The sequence below is a fragment of the Jaculus jaculus genome, chromosome 10 (assembly GCF_020740685.1).
Source record: "Jaculus jaculus isolate mJacJac1 chromosome 10, mJacJac1.mat.Y.cur, whole genome shotgun sequence".
Classification (NCBI taxonomy): Eukaryota; Metazoa; Chordata; class Mammalia; order Rodentia; family Dipodidae; genus Jaculus; species Jaculus jaculus.
The window spans coordinates 90,231,556-90,248,633 of NC_059111.1; the positions used below are offsets into that span (position 1 = coordinate 90,231,556).

At 43.7% G+C, this 17,078-nt stretch overlaps 1 protein-coding gene across 6 annotated transcripts in view; it reads left to right on the top strand.

The window, feature by feature from the left end:
- Ahcyl2 (adenosylhomocysteinase like 2) overlaps nucleotides 1-17,078 on the top strand; it is a 185,854-nt gene that overhangs the window by 122,985 nt on the left and 45,791 nt on the right. For 3 of the 6 annotated variants that reach the window (XM_004661216.2, XM_045160308.1, XM_045160309.1), the window contains 3 exons: nucleotides 4,417-4,528; nucleotides 13,661-13,804; nucleotides 14,620-14,720. In XM_004661216.2, coding sequence (XP_004661273.1) covers nucleotides 4,417-4,528; nucleotides 13,661-13,804; nucleotides 14,620-14,720 — 357 coding nt within the window. The remainder of the gene's footprint in view (nucleotides 1-4,416; nucleotides 4,529-13,660; nucleotides 13,805-14,619; nucleotides 14,721-17,078) is intronic. The other 3 variants (XM_012949359.2, XM_045160310.1, XM_004661217.3) reach the window with 1 other exon arrangement.

The following is a 17,078-nucleotide window of genomic DNA, read 5'->3' on the forward strand; positions in this document are numbered from 1 at the left end:
AACTATATAGTCTCTGAGTTGCCTCGAACTCATGGCAATCCTCCTACCTCTGCCTCCCAAGGGCTGGGATTAAAGGTGTGTGCCACCACACCCAGAAATATATAAATATATATATATATATATAATTATTGACAATTTCTATACTTACAGACAACAAACGTTGGTATTTCCCTCCCCTCCCCTGCTTTCCCCTTCATAACTCTGTTCTCTGTCATATCCCCTCCCTCTCTCCATTAGTCTCTTTTTTAATTTGATGTCATCATCTTTTTGGCATGCACCTTTAAGTCCAGCACTTGGGAGGCAGAGGTAGGAGGATTGCTGTGAGTTTGAGGCCAGCCTGGGACTATAGAATGAGTTCCAGGTCAGCCTGGGCTACAGTGAGACCCTACCTCAATAATAATAATGATGATAAATTGAAAAATGAAAAAACTAGGGGAGTGACTAGCCCCTTGTAAGTGGTCAGTGTGTGCGTGGGTGTTTGCATGTCTGCATACGCATGTGACATAAATGTGTGGTTGGGATAGAGGGCCTGTGTTGTATATCAGAGGCAGAGTTATCTGTCATGCTTTTTACTTAAAAAAAAGGGGGGGGACACTGATGAAGATGCTTAGTATGGTTTTGAATAGTTAATTATTCCTTTTCCTCAGTGGGCCTCAAAAAAAGAAATAAAGGTGTGGCTGTCTTGAACCAGATTGGTGAAGTAAATGCCAGAGTTTTGGGGGGTGTTTGTTTGAGGTCTTGTGTATCCTAAGCTGTCTTCAAACTTGGTATGTAACCTAGGATAACCTTGAACTATTGATAACTCCTGCCTCTGCCTCTGCCTCTGCCTCCCAAGGGCTGAGATTATAGGCCTTTCGCCACCACTCTGGGCCTGATGCCAGAGTTTTGAACCTGATTGCTATGCACCTCCCCAGCATCCACCCTCCTCCTTTCCATTTCTAATTTTTTTTAAATATTTTACTTTTATCCAGGCATGGTGGCACACGCCTTTAGTCCCAGCATTTGGGAGGCAAAGGTAGGAGGATCACTGTGAGTTCAAGGCCACCTTGAAGGTCAGCCTGGGCTACCTCAAAATCCCCCCAATTTTTTTTTTTTTTTTACTTTTATTTATTGATTTGAGAGGGCGGGGAGAAAGAGAGAGAGAGAGAGAGAGAATGGGCAGACCAGGGCCTCCAGCCACTGCACACTAACTCCAGATGCATGTGTCTCCTTGTGCATCTGGCTTGTGTGGGACTTGGAGAATCGAACCTGGCTCCTTTGGCATTGCAGGCAAGTGCCTTAGCAAAGCTATCTCTTCAGCCCCTTTCTAATGTTTTAATCCTTAAAAAGTACTTCAATTTGCTGGGTGTGATGGCGCACACCTTTAATCCCAGCATTCAGGAGGTAGAGGTAGGAGGATTGCCGTAAGTTCAAGGCTACCCTGAGATTCCATAGTGAATTCCAGGTCAGCCTGAGCTAGAGTAAAGTCCCACCTTGAAGAAAAAATTGCTTCAACTTCAGACTTGTCTTATGCTTACCATATTTACTACGTTTGTACAGACAGTCAGGGTAAAATAAACTACTTTAGTTTCATTGATTCAGCTCACAATTGAGTGCTTGGGGGGGGGGGGCGGAATCTGTGCCTGAGAATAAAGAGGTATGAATGAGAGACCAGGTCTTGCCTTTATGTTGTCTGTAATTTACAGAGAAAAGATAAGTAGACAAATACAGTTATATCCAGTGTGGTGAGTGCTGCTCTACAAGAACATGGACCTGCACATACATCCTACGGGATTATATAGGAAGGGCGCGTTATTCTTTTAGAATATTGGTGTATTAGCAAAATACTTACACTTGTCACTTACTGTTTTACAGTAAGATTCTAATCCAATGAATTTTTCTGTTGCCGCAAACAGTTTGCAAACCCTGAAGTAAGGAATGGGCTTTATTTATTGTTACAGCTATGGAAATACTGTGAGTTCCTTAGAGGCAGTGAATGCTAATTCATTTTGGCATTGGTCCCCTTGTGTCAATGCTCAAGAGACTCAGAGTTTACTTCTTAGTACAGGAAATGAACTTTTAGTTACTTCTTTCATTCTGTGTTCTACTCAAGGATTCATTTTTTTTTTTTTTGGTTTGTTTTTATATATTTTTTATTTATTTCTTTATTTGAGAGCGACAGACAGAGAAAGAGGCAGAGAAAGAGACAGAGAATGGGCACGCCAGGGCCTCCAGCAATTGCAAACAAACTCCATATGTGTGTGCCCCCTTGTGTATCTGGCTAACGGGGGTCCTGGGGAAAATTCTCAGCCCAGTCATCCATTCCTTGTACATCTGTCCTCAACGTGAATAGTGATCAAGCTAGTCACTGTTAGGTATCTTATCATACCAAACACTACAGATTAGCAAAATGCTTATTTAGTACCAGACAGCTTTTAGCAGTCTTTAATAAATTAAAGTGGCTACCCTCAAAAAAATTAAAAACACTAAATTACAGAGGAGGAGGAAGTGAGATTATTGAATATCTTGCTGTGTTTTACAGAGAAATGTGCTGCTTCTTGTAACCCCTTTAAAGCCTGTGGGGTGTTTACTTCTATTTCTGTTGTAGTTATTTGTGGAAAATGAGACTCACAAAACATTTTGAACAATATCAAACAGCTAATGAGTGGCATGGCCAGGATTTCAGTGCAATTCCAGAATGTTCTATCTGAGTGAAAATACGCTATAACAAGAAACTTAAAACCTGGGACAAATCAGTTGACCATTTTGTATCTTGCAGGATTCTTATCTAAATGTATGGTCATACATACAAAAAGAGTTACAAAGATTCTTTCTTTAAAAGTTTTTCTTTTAATTTATTTGCAAGCAGAGAGAGAGAGAGAGAGAGAGAGAATGTGCCAGGGCTCTAGCTGCTGCAAATGAACCCCAGATACAGGCACCACTTTGTCACTTTGTGTGTCTGGCTTTATGTGGGTCCTGGGAAATGGAACCCAGGGCTGTCAGGCTTTGGAAGCAAGTACCTTTAACTGCTGAGCAGTCTCTCCAGCCCCAAAGATTCTTTCTAACCTCAATTTTCAGTGAAACCATAGGAAGGCGTTCTGAATATGATTCGGCTTCCTAAAAATTCATTTTAATCAACATACCTTTCTCAGGCTGGAGGGATGGCTAAGCATTTGCCTGCAAAGCCAAAGGTTTTAGTTCAATTCCTCAGGACACACGTTAGCCAGACACACAAGGGAGTACATGCGTCTAGAGTTCGTTGGCAGTGGCTGGAGGCCCTGGCACTCCCATTCTCTCTCTCTTCCTCTCTCTTTCTCTATCAAATAAATAAACACAATACTTTTTTCATATATTAATCTTGTGTGTCATGATGTAATTTTTTTTCAAGGTAGGATCTCACTCTAGCCTAAACTGACCTGAAACTCACTCTGTAATTCCAGGCTGGCCTCAAACTGACAGCAATCCTCCTACCTTTGCCTACCAACTGCTGGTATTAAAGGCATGTGCCATCACACCTGGCTTATTTTTTTTTAATATTTATTTGAGAGAGAGAGAGAACGGGCACACTAGGACCTCTAGCCACTGCAAACTTCAGACACATGTGCCACCTTGTGCATATGGCTTATGTGGGCACTGGGGAATTGAACCTGGGACCTTAGGCTTCGCAGGCAAGTGCCTTTATCTCATAAGCTCTCTCTCCAGCCCTTTTCTTTTCCTTTCTTTTTTTGGCACAGTATTCTTATGAATCCCAGGGTGTTCTTAAACTCAGTGTAGGATAGGCTGCCCTCAAACTCATTGTGATATTGTGGTACACCTGCCTGGTTTTTTTTTTTTTATATTTTATTCATTTATTTGGGAAGAGGGGAGAGAATGGGTACACCAGGGCTGCCAGCCACTACAAATGAATGCCAGATGCATGCACCACCATGTGCATTCTGGCTTATGTGTGTTCTGGGTATTGAACCTATGTCCTTAGGCTTCGCAGGCAAGCACCTTAAACATTAAGCCATCTCTCCAGCCCTCCTGCCTGTTTTTTGAGTGCTGGGATTACAGACACAGAGCACCACCCTGAAAGAAGGTTTTTGTTGTTTGTGAGACTAGGTCTTATGTGTCCCAGCCTGACCTTGAATTCCCTGTGTATCCAAGGATCCTCCTACCCCCATATCCCAGATGGCAGGCATTACAGGTTTGGACCACCAACACATGGGTTATTCAGTCCTAGGGATGGAACCCAGGGCATTGTACATGCTGGGCAAACACTCTAGCAACTAAGGTATATCCCCAGTTCTCAAAGAGTGTTACTATCCCAAATCCAAGTTGGTAAAGACCAATTCAACTACATGGGACGGTAACCAGCTGAAATGATGAGAGCTTTGAATTGCTGCTTCAGAAGGGATATTCTTTGTTTATATATGTAACCAGGGTTCTTTTTCTCAGCAGATCCAGTTTGCTGACCAGAAGCAGGAATTCAACAAACGTCCCACCAAAATTGGACGTCGCTCTCTGTCTCGTTCTATTTCTCAGTCATCTACTGACAGCTACAGCTCAGGTAAGTACTAAGCTACCATGAACCTGCTGTTAAGGCTAAGAGATATGAGCAACAGACCCTCCCATCTGCCTAAGGCCAGTTATACATGAATAATAAGCCTATGACTTGGATAAATATCTTGAATCAAAATTTAAACCAATATTTCTGGGTGGAATCTTTGTACATCTTAGGAGCTGAGAGTAGAGCTTCTTGGCCTCTTCCAACAGGCAGAAAAGAGTGTTGAAGCGAATTGAGTTCATTTTTAAAATTATGTATTTATTTACTATTTTACTTTTTTGGTTTTGTCAAGGTAGGGTCTCACTCTAGCCCAGGCTGACCTGAAATTCATCCTAGTTTCATTCAGGGTAGCCTCAAACTCACATCAGTTCTCCATCAGCCTCCTGAGTGCTGGGATTAAAGGCTTGCACTACCATGCCAGACTTTAATTTTTTTTCTTAAATTTGTTTGAGAGAAAGAGGCAGAGAGAGCGAGACAGAGAATGGGTGTGCCAGAGCCTCCAGCCACTGGAAACGAGCTCCAGACGCATGTGCCATGTTGTGCATCTTGCTTATGTGGGTCCTGGGAAATTGAACCTGGGTCCTTTGGATTTATAAGCAAGCTGCTTAACAACTAAGTCATCTCTGCAGCCCTGAAATAGATAGATAGATAGATAGATAGATAGATAGATAGATAGATAGATAGATAGATAGATAGACCGACACACACACATACACATACATGAATACATATACATACATACACGTATATATGTGCATGTGTGTATATGTGTGTATATATATATATTTTTTTTCTTTTTTTGTTTTTTCAAGATAGGGTTTCACTCTAGTCCAGGCTGACCTGGGATTCACTATGTAGTCTCAGAGTGGTCTTGAACTCACAGTGATCCTCCTACCTCTGCCTCCCAAGTGCTGGGATTAAAGGCGTACACCACCGTGCCCAGCTTTGAAGCCCCATATTTTTTAACTATCTTATTTATTTATTTGAGAGAGAGAGGTAGATAGACACACAGAGAGAGAGAGAGAGAAAGAGAATAGACACATCAGGGCCTCTAGCAACTGCAAACTCCAGACACATGTGCCACATTGTGCATCTGGCTTACATAGGTTCTGGGGAATTGAACCTGGGTCCATGCCTGGCTATTTGTTCATTATTTTTAGTGAAATTATGAACAAACCTCAAGACTATGCTGATGATTACAAATATTTTAGAAACTGCTAAAAGTATAGTAGCTGGCATGTCTGAAGCCAAGTCTAGTTTATATGGTGAAACCCTGCCTCAAAAAAGATTGGGGTAGGGCTGGAGAGATGGCTTAGCAGTTAAGCGCTTGCCTGTGAAGCCTAAGGACCCCGGTTCGAGGCTCGGTTGCCCAGGACCCATGTTAGCCAGATGCACAGGAGGGCGCATGCATCTAGAGTTCGTATGCAGTGGCTGGAGGCCCTGGTGCGCCCATTCTCTCTCTCTATCTCTCACTCTCAAATAAATAAATAAGAATGAACAACAAAAAAAAATTTTTTTTAAAAGATTGGGGAAGCTGGGCATGGTGGTGCATGCCTTTAATCCCTCGGGAGACAGAGGTAGGAAGATCGCCATGAGTTCGAGGCCACCCTGAGACTAACATAGTGAATTCCTAGTCAGCCTGAGTGAGAGTGAGACCCTACCTCGAAAAATCAAAAAAAAAAAAAAAGGTGGGGAGAAGGCCAGGGAAAATGGCTTAGCGGTTAAGGCGTTTGTCTGGGAAGCCTAAGGGCCTCTCGGTTCAATTCCCTAGGACCCACATAAGCCAGATGTACAAGAGGGCATATGTGTCGGGAGTTTGTACTGTCTGGAGGTCCTTTCTTTCTCTCCCAAAGAAATTTAAAAAAAAAAAAAGTGGGGAGAGAGCCAAGCATGATGGTGCCTGCCTTTAATCCCAACACTCAGGAGACAGAGGCAGGAGGCTCACAGTTAGTTTGAGGCCACCCTGAGACTACAGAGTGAATTCCAGGTCAGCCTGAGCTAGAATGAGACCCTACCTTAAAACAACCAAAAAAAAAAAAAAAAGTGGGGAGGATGCTGGGGAAATGGCTCAGTTGTTAAAGGTACTTACTAGCCTGAGTTTGAGTCCCCAGCATGTACATAAAGCCAGATGAACAAAGTGGTGTATGCATCAAGTTTATTTGCAGCAGCAAGGGGCCCTGTTTGAACCACATACATACTCTCTGTCTGCTCACAAATAAAAACATTTTTAAAAATATTTTAAAAACTTGTTTATTGACAGCTTCCATAATTATACACAATAAGCCATGACAATTCCTTCCCCTTGCCCACTTTCTCCCTCAGAAATCCACCCTTCATCATAATCATATCCCCTCCCCCTCTCGGTTAGTCTCTGTTATTTTCATGTCATCACCTTTGCCTCGTATTATGAAGATCTTAGCCTAGGTAGTGTCGGGCACTGTGAGGTCATGGATATCCAGGCCATTTTGTGTCTGGAAGATTATATTGTAAGCAGTCCTACCCTTCCTTTGGGTCTTATATTCTTTCTGCCACCTCTTCTGCAATGAACCCTGAGCTTTGGAAGGTATGACAGAGATGTTCCAGTGATGAGCACTCCTCTGTCACATCTTCTCAACACCATGGTGCCTTCTGAGTCATCCCAGAGGTCACCACCATTCTGAAAAGAGAAGCTTTTCTAATCAAAAGTGAGAATAGCATTAATATATGGGTATGAACATTTAGAGAAGTGCTTACTGGGCAGTTTGGGGAATATAATATATGCATTTAGCAAGACAACAGTTGTTACTCCCCTAGGTAGGATTCATGACTTCCCCACCATAGGTTTTTGACTATGTTTTTAGTATGAGGCATGTATTCACTCCCATGGAGCAGGCCTCCAATCCAATTAGAGAGTGGTTGGTTTCCCCCATAACAGACATGCCACTGTTGCATCCATTGGCTCATTTGGCCTGGCTAGCCACATTTAAGGCTTGCAGTGTCCACTGTTGTTTATCACTGCTGGTGACTTCTCTTTTTCCCAGAGGGCTGCATGCAGGGTACCTTTTGTTTTTCCAGATTTCTGTCATCTGGTCCACAGGGAGGAGGTTTTCACTGGAGTTCCAGCTTGATTTTTCAGTGACCTGCAGCCCAAGGTTGTGGAGTCTTCAGCAATAGGGTCTTATCATCTAGTTGTAGTGGGAAACCTAGAGCCTTGGCAATGGCCTATAATGTTTTGGAGGCATCAGAGACCTTCCTGGCCAACAACTCACTGGAAGGTATCCCATTCCTGGCACTAAAATTTTTCTAGTAACAATCTATGACTTCTGGGTGTACCGTTATCCAAAGAAGTGGGTTTTTATACAGCTTATTCATTTAATCTTAAATTTTGATTAACCCTCCTCCCACCCTGGAAAATTTTTTTTTTCCAAGGTAGGGTCTCACTCTAGCCCAGATTGACCTGGAATTCACTATATAGTCTCAGGGTGGCCTCGAACTCATGGCAATCCTCCTACCTCTGCCTCCCAAGTGCTGGGTTTATGGTGTATGCCACCACGCCTGGCTCCTGAAAACATTTTTTAAAAAGGGAGGGACAAGTCATTTTCTTTCTCTCTCTCTCTCTTTCTCTGCTTGCAAATAAATAAAAATTTTAAAGGGGGGGGTGCAAAAATAAAAGTCACGTTTTGGGAGAGAAGGTCTCAAAGTCCTTACACCACCCCCAATCTATAGGCAGTTAAGGTCACTGGAGGAGGGAGAGATGTTTTGTTCAGTGGTGTAGGTACTTATAAGGCACCCTTGGGCCTATAAATAATCCCTTACAGAGGACCTTTGGCTGGACATGGTGATGCACGCCTTTAATCCCAGCACTTGGGAGGCAGAGGTAGGAAGATCACTGTTGAGTTCAAGGCCACCCTGAGACTGCATAGTGAATTCGAGGGCAGCCTGGGCTAGAGTGGGATGTGGAAGTAGAAGGAGGGTACTAGTTGAGAAGAAGAAAAGGAGTAGCAGGGATGGGAGGGAAACAAGAGAGAGTGCTGGGGAGTGAATATGAAAAATACATACATATATAAAAAGTCATGAAACCCATTATTAGGTATGATTAGCATATGCTAATAAAATTAAAAAGTTTTAAAGTCACCTTAGTTCAGGAATAATTTTTCCACCATGTTTGTAAAAACACTTGTATTAGCCAGGCATGGTGGCACACGCTTTTAATCCCAGCACTTGGGAGGCAGAGGTAGGAGGATTGCCAAGAGTTCAAGGCCACCCTGAGACAGGCAAGTGCCTTAACCACTAAACCATCTCTCCAGCCCTTGTGTTTGTGTTTTTAAAAATTTATTTATTTATTTATTTATTTGAGAGCAATAGAGAGAGAGAAAGAGGCAGAGAGAAAGAAAGAATGGGTGCGCCAGGGCCTCCAGCCACTGCAAACTCCAGACGCGTGCACCCCCTTGTGCATCTGGCTAATGTGGGCCCTGAGGAATTGAGCCTTGAACCAGGGTCCTCAGGCTTCACAGACAAGCGCTTAAGCACTAAGCCATCTCTCCAGCCCACATTTTGTTCTTTGATGTGGAAGCAAAAAGCAAATGAGGCCAGTCACAGTGGCGTACACCTTTACTCCTAACACTCGGGAGGGAGGCAGAGGTAGGAAAATCACTGAGGAGTTTGAGGCCAGCCTGAGACTCGAGTGAATTCCAGATCAGCCTGGGCTAGAGGGAGACCCTGCCTTAGAAAAGCAAGCAAACAAAGCAAATAACCAAGCCACAATTGGAGTGCTTATCTTTAAGATGTCTTTTTTTAATTAAGAGTTTGATTTTTTTTATTAACTTATTTGAGAGAAGGGGGGAGGGAGGGAGGGAGAATAGGCACACCAGGGCCTCTAGCCACTGCAAACAAACTCCAGACTCATGTGCCACCTTGTGCATCTGGCTTTTACATTGGTACTGGGGATTCAAACCTGGGGTCCTTTGACTTTGTAGGCAAGTGCGTTAACCACTAAGCTGCCTTTTCAGCCAATGAGGGCTTTTTTTTTGTTCCTTTGTTTTCTTGTTTAGTCCGTTCCCCCCACCCCTCCGCTTCTGACTCATTTCTCAAAGCTAGCAAGGCATAGGAGGGAAGAGCTATTTTGGGTAGAGTTAGGACTCCTGTCTCAACCTTTTTAGTCACTGCAGCCAACCACCTGCCACTTTGGTAGATTAGTAGGAGGTGACAAAGGTAAAATAAAAGAAGCTGCTAAATAATTTGATGTGCGTATCATTCTTTTCCCAGTCAAAATCCTTAAGCTATGACCTCTTAGAGAGGTTACTTGTATCTGATACTGAATTTAAAATAATGTGCAGAAGTGAGTAATATCAGGTAGCATTTATTAAATGCTTATTTACTGTATGATAATTATTGTGCAAACACCAAATTTATCATCTTTTGTTTGTTGTTTTCAGTTTTTTAAGATAGGGTCTCACTCTAGCTCAGACTGACCTGGAATTTACTATCTAGTCTCAGGGTTGCCTAGAACTCCCAAGTGCTGGGATTAAAGGCATGCGCCACCACACCCAGATGAGTTTTCTTTTCTCTCTTCTTTCTTTCTTTTTTCTTTTCTTTTCTTTTCTTTTTTCTTTTTTTTTTCTTTTTTCTTTTTTTTTTTTTTGAGGTAGTGTCTCACTCTAGCCCAGGCTGCCCTCAAATTCGCGGTGATCCTCTTATTTCTGCCTTCCATTACTGGGATTAAAGGTGTGTGCCACATGCCCGGCTTTTTAAAAATCTTTTTAAAAAGTATTTTGTTTATTTATTTGCATGAATGGGGTGTGCTTCCTGCCAGTGTCAGTAAGCTACAGATGCATGCACCACTGTGAGCATCTGTCTTTATGTGAATACTAGGGAATACAACCCTGGGCCAGCCGACTTTTCAAGTGAGCACCTTTAACTGCTGGGCCATCTCCCCAGACCCCTTTTACTTTGTTTTGTTTTGTGGCAAACCCCCCAGACTGGCCTGTTTTTTGTTTGTTTTTTTTTGAGAGAGAGTGAGAGAATTGGTGCACCAGGGCCTCCAGTGCTGCAGTCAAACTGCAGACATGTGCGCCACCTTGTGTGCATGTGCAACCTTGCACATTGGTGTCACCTTGTGCATCTGGCTTATGTGGGACATGGAGAGTCACACATGGGTCCTTAAGCTTTGCAGGCAAGTGCCTTAACCGCTAAACCATCTCTCCAGCCCTTGTGTTTGTGTTTTTTAAAATTTATTTATTTATTTATTTATTTATTTGAGAGCAATAGAGAGAGAGAAAGAGGCAGAGAGAAAGAAAGAATGGGTGCGCCAGGGCCTCCAGCCACTGCAAACTCCAGACGCGTGCACCCCCTTGTGCATCTGGCTAATGTGGGTCCTGGGGAATCGAGCCTCGAACCTGGGTCCTTAGGTTTCACAGGCAAGCGCTTAACTGCTAAGCCATCTCTCCAGCCCTGTCCCCCCCAACCCCCCGAGGTAGGGTCTCACTCTAGCCCAGGCTGACCTGGAATTCACTATGGAGTCTCAGGGTGGCCTTGAACTCACAGCGATCCTCCTACCTCTGCCTCCCAAGTGCTGGGATTAAAGGTATGTGCCACCACGCCCGGCGTTTTTTTGTTTGTTTGTTTGTTTTTTGTTTTGTTTTTGTTTTTTTTTTTTAAACAGGGTCACACTGTGTATCCCAAGCTGGCCCCAAATTCACAGTTCTGCCTCACGCTTTTTAATGCCTGCCATATGGCACCAGTCTGCTATATTTTTTCTTTCTCTTTTGAATAGTGAGACAGGGTCTTACTGTATCTCCTAGGCTGGCATTGAATTCCTGATTTTTCCTACTTTTCCTTCCTGAGTGCTGGGATTACTAACTAACATGAACCACCATGTCTGGCCTTCCCTGCCCACTGCTCTAGTTAGGTGTTTTGTTTTGTTTTGTTTTGTTTTCCCTAGGTAGGGTTTTGCTCTAGCTTAGGCTGACCTGAAATTCACTATGTAGTCTCAGGGTGGCCTCGAACTCACAGCGATCCTCCTACCTCTGCCTCCCAAGCGCTGGGATTAAAGGCGTGCACCACCATGCCCGACTAAAACCATGGTGATTTTTATGCTCACTAATGTCCATTTAAATAGAGTAGTGGGCCGGGCATGGTGGTGCACGCCTTGAATCCCAACATTTGGGAGTCAGAGGTAGGAGGATCGCTGAGAGTTCGAGGCCACCCTGAGACTACATAGTGAATTCCAGGTCAGCCTGAGCCAGAGTGAGACCCTACCTTGAAAAACAAACAAACAAAAAAAACCACCATGGTTTTCAAAAAGATCTGAAGCTGGGTGTGGTAGCGCACACCTTTTAATCCTAGCACCCGGAAGCAGAGGTAAGAGGATTGCCGTGAGTTCGAGGCCACTCTGAGTGTACATAGTGAATTCTAGGTCAGCCTCGACCAGAGTGAGACCCTACGTTGGACAAAAAAAAAAAAAAAAGATGTGAAACTTCAGAATATTTTGAATGTAAACTCTTATTTTCAAAATCAGTTTCCTTGTAAATTTGGACCATGATGGGGGGGAAGCTGTTATCTTTTCTCTCAGGTGGAGAAGCATGCTCCCATAAACTGTATCAGAATATTGATTAGTAAAACAGATGACTGCCCAGGAACCTGTTTCTGGACTTTGTTGCCAAAAGTACTTTGAGCTCTCTCTCTCTCTCTCCCACCCTAGGAGGGGAACCAAAAGCTTTCTACAGATTAGCTTCTTGCAAGAACAAAAGTCCCTTTGGAGGTTTACTAATTCTCTCCCCTCCCCTGGTGCCCAAGTTCATTCCTGGGCCCTCATGTCAGGACTTTGCTCCAGGGCCATTTTCCAGTTCCAGAGATCCTCAAGCCCCTGCTTACCCCACAGTGTGCAGCGCCATGCCTGATTAACTGGGCAAGGGCAGACTTGCCTTTTACAGTTCTCCCCTCACCCCCTACCCAGACGAACCCCTGCTAAGAAATCCCAGAAATGTCTTAATTCTCTGGATGTTAGTAGACCAAAGAAGCTCTAAGCTTTTGCAACTTTCTCACCCCAAAAGTGATGGTCATAGTATTATATGGAGAGAATCAAAATGCTTTACATAAAACAATGTTTTATATTCTCCACTCTCCCCCAAACTGTATGGGTTAGGAAGAGCTATCCTCTGAGATGTAAACATGAATTAAGGAAGGAAAGGCTTCATTCCAGTCATCCTGCAAATGATTAATAACTACAGAATTCTGTGAAGACTGAGCCAGGCATGGTGGCACACACCTTTACTCCCAGCACTGGGGAGGCTGAGATAGGAGGCTTCCAGTAAGTTCCCAACCAGCCTGGGGCTACCTAGGGAATCCAGGTCAGCCTGGGCTAGCGCGAGACCCTGCCTAGGAGCGGTGGATGGAGAGACCTCCTCCAAGCCTGTAAATAGTTGTAGCAGTAGCTGCAATAAAAAGCCTTTAACCTTTCACCCTCTAGTGTATGTGGCTAATGGATTAATCACCAAACCCAAAGAGGATTTGTTTGCTGCTTTGGGAACCTAAATTACCCAGTGCAGGACCCACTGAGGCCAGCAAGAATACCTTGCTGTCAGTGTCTAATTGGGTCTGCAGGCATAGTCCTGCCTCATCAGAGCCATTCCTAAAAAGAAAGCTCTGTTATGTCAGACAGACTCCTTTTGTGTGGTCCTTAATTACTTTCCTGTGGAATCCTTCTTGTCTAGGTTCAGTTATTGTGCTAAAAAGCAAATGACTTGGGGGCATTTAAACCACAGGGGGAAAAGGGTAGTTGTGATGCTGGAAACCCATAGGTTAAAGGCCACAGGCTTGCATTAGGAACTTTTAAACCTAAATGCCACCATGGGGCAGCCTCCCCCTGTCTGCATATTCAAGTACCTGTGTTGTGAGGGAAAAGCTAGTCCTCATTTCCAGGTTAATGCTATCCAGGGAGAATGTCTTTGGCAGCCTCTCTCAGCTTCCCCTTTCGAACCTGTGGGGAGCACTTGCCACAGGAGATGATTGGTAAAACCCCATGGTTCCCTTAAGGAGCTTCTCAGAGGTGTTCATTTGTGTGTGCTAATGACTAGAGAGCCCTCGGTTCCCCTCATAGCTTGGAATGTTAGAGGAAGCCAGTCTTTTCCCAGAGGACTTTTTCTTCTGTCTTTCCAGCGGCTTCATACACAGATAGTTCTGACGATGAGACATCCCCCAGAGACAAGCAGCAAAAGAGCTCGAAGGGAAGCAGTGACTTCTGTGTCAAGAACATCAAGCAGGCGGAGTTTGGTCGCAGAGAAATTGAAATTGCTGAGCAAGGTAAAGAAAGCGAGCACACGTTTCTTTTTCCATCTGCCCGTGTTAACTTTGCCTGTCAATCCCTTTGTACACCGTGGGAGTCTGAGAGTTTGCAAAATCTCAATGTGACACTGAAAAGTTTTTTTTTTTTTTCCTTCTTCCTCCCTCCCTCCCTCCCTCCCTCTCTCTCTCTCTTCTTCTTTGTTCCTCCTTCCCTTCTTCCCTCTCCCCCTTCCCTTCTCCCTTTTCTTTCTTCTTCCTTCCTCTCCTTCCTTTCCTTCCTTCTCTTTCTCTTCCTCCCTCCCTACCTCCTTTCCTTCCTTTCTTTTGTTTTGAGACAAGGTTTTACTTTGTAGCCCAGGTTGGCCTTGAACTCACTGTACATAGGTGTGGGCCACCATTCCTGGCTCCTGGCGAAGACCAAAGACAAAGGAACATGAACTTGAAAGCACTGGGGAGGGAGGAAATTCTGGTAGGCTGAAAAGGAAGTCCTGCATGGATAAGGATGATTGGCATATAGGAGCTGGTCTAGAACCCTGGAGCATTTGCCTCTGAAAGTCTCTGAGAAAATTCAGGTCTAATATTTTTTCCTTAAGAAACCTTATCTCTATTAAATATTATGATCATGTAAAATTACAGAACTCAACTCTTCTAGCAAAATATTTTTTTGAGAAATAAACTAAGTGCCTTTATATATATATAAAAAAAAGAAACCTTATCTCACAGAGAACCTGACCAGGGGAAGGCTGTTAGCCTGAAAGAGTAACTTTTCAGTTTATTCTGCTATCTTATTCTCTCCTTTCTAATATTGCTGTGTTCATATTGGGCCTTTTCAGAAATGCCTGCACTGATGGCTTTGAGGAAGAGAGCCCAAGGAGAAAAGCCTTTGGCTGGAGCCAAAATTGTGGGTTGTACACACATCACTGCCCAGACCGCTGTGAGTCCTTTTCCTCTTAATAACAATAGTTAGTTAATACTTGTTGCTGGCCACTGGGTGCTTATAGGTTGCCAGCACCAGACTGTCAGTTGAACAAATACTGTTCGTGATTCCTCACAACCCTGTAAAACAGTCAAACAGTCTTCCTTTTTTTTTTTTTTTTTCCAAGGTAGGGTCTCACTCTAGACCAAGGTGACCTGGAAGTCACTACATAGTCTCAGGCGATCCTCCTACCTCTGCCTCCCGAGTGCTGGGATTAAAGGCGTGCGCCGCCACGCCGGGATTCCTTTTTTGTTTTTCCAAGGTAAGGTCTCACTCTAGCCCAGGCTGACCTGGAACTTAACTCTGTACTCTGAGGCTGGCCTTGAACTCAGAGCAATCCTCCTGCCTCTGCCTCCCAAGTGCTGGTGGAACTGAAGGCGTATGCCACCATGCCTGACCCTTTTACCATTTTGCAAACAAATAAGCTGAGGCTCTGAGGACTTAAGTAATCGACAAGGACGTACAGCTAGGAAATCACAGAGTCATACTTGAACGTCAGTATACCAGTGTGACTTACCTTCCTTTCCAGTGTCATTTCTATGAGGAAATCTTACAGGTTAGGCTGCCTTCAACAGCAAAGTGCAAACCTGATTCCACCTGACGTGCACATCTCCAGCCCTCAGTTTGTGTTGTTTTGATGCTTCTCAGTTACTAGCTTCAGGATCAGCATCTGTGGTAACTATCTACCGAAGTGATGCTCTGTTTTGTCCCGTTGAGTCCAATCAGGAGGCATAGGCTTTCAGCTTATCCTGGAACTGATGATATGTACATCGATCCCCTGATGGAAGAGATGGCTGCTAAGCTTTTAAGTCTACTAGGCTTCTCCATAAAAGTTATTTTGCCCCATTTTTTATTTTTTTTATCTATTTATTTATTTTATTTTGTTTTACTGCTTTTTCCAAGGTAGGGTCCCATTCTAGCTCAGGCCAACCTGGAATTCACTATGTAGTCTCAGGGTAGCCTCGAACTCATGGTGATCCACCTACCTCTGCCTTCCAAGTGCTGAGATTAAAGACCTGTGCCACCATGCCTGGCTAGCCCCATTTCTTTTTCTTTTCTTTCTTTCTTTTTTTTTTTTTTTTTTTTGGTTTGTTTTTTTGAGGTAAGGCCTCACTCTAGTCCAGGCTGACCTGGAATTCACTCTGTAGTCTCAGGGTGGTCTTGAACTCACAGCGTTCCTCCTACCTCTGCCTCCCGAGTGTTGGGATTAAAGGCATGGGCCACCATGCCTGGCCCATTTTTTGTTTTTACTTTTTTTTTTCTTTTTGAGTCATTAAGTACTACATTGTGAATGTAGCCCATGTGATCCTGGAACTCTATGTAGCCCAGGCTGACCTCAAACTTACTGTCACCTGCAGATACCTGTCATACCTAAGTGTTCATTGTTCTGTTTCTGTTTAATGAGTACAGTCCATTCTTATTTTTTTAAAGTTTATTCATTCATTCATTCATTCGTTTGTTTGTTTCATTTATTTGTTTCTTTGTTTGAGAGAGCACAGGAAAGAAAGAGAGAATGGGCATGTTAAGTCCTCCAGCCACTGCAAATGAACTCTAGATGCATGTGCCACCTTGTGCATCGCAGGCAAACACCTTAACTGCTAAGCTATCTCTCCACCTCCATGTCATTATTTTTTAAAATATTTTACTTTTATTTATTTATTATAGATGGAGAGAAGGAGGGAGAGGGAGCATGGGTGCACTAGGGCCTCTAGCCACTGCAAACACACTCCAGATGCATGCATCACCATGTGCATCTGGCTTACGTGGGACCTGGAGAATTGAACTGGGGTCCTTAGGTTTCTCAGGCATGCGCCTTAACCACTAAGCTATCTCTCCAGCCCCCATATCTTTTTGTTTGTTTGTTTGTTTTTTGAGGTAAGTTCTCACTGTGTACCAGGCTGACCTGGAATTCACTATGTAGTCTCAGGGTGGCCTCAAACTCACAGCGATCCCCTACCTCTGCCTCCCAAGTGCTGGGATTAAAGGCATGCACCACCATGCCCAGCTTCCATATCATTATTTTGATGCTCATATTATTCCCAGCTTAGCCTAAGGGGAGCCCTTCAGAGTGGCTTCTGTGGGTTTTCTGTTTTGTGACACATCCCTTTCATTCTTTCTAGCATTTTTCTTGCTTCTGTTACAAGATGATCTAAGCTTACCGTAAATGTTCCTTGGATTTGGAATCAGCCCTTATCTTGGCACTTAATGTAGGGTTCTATGCTATTGAGAAGTTGTTGGTTCTGGATCATCTTTTAGTGGTTTTGGAATTGTCCATTAACTCTTTTTTTTTTTTCTTTTGTTTAAGAGAGCAGAAGG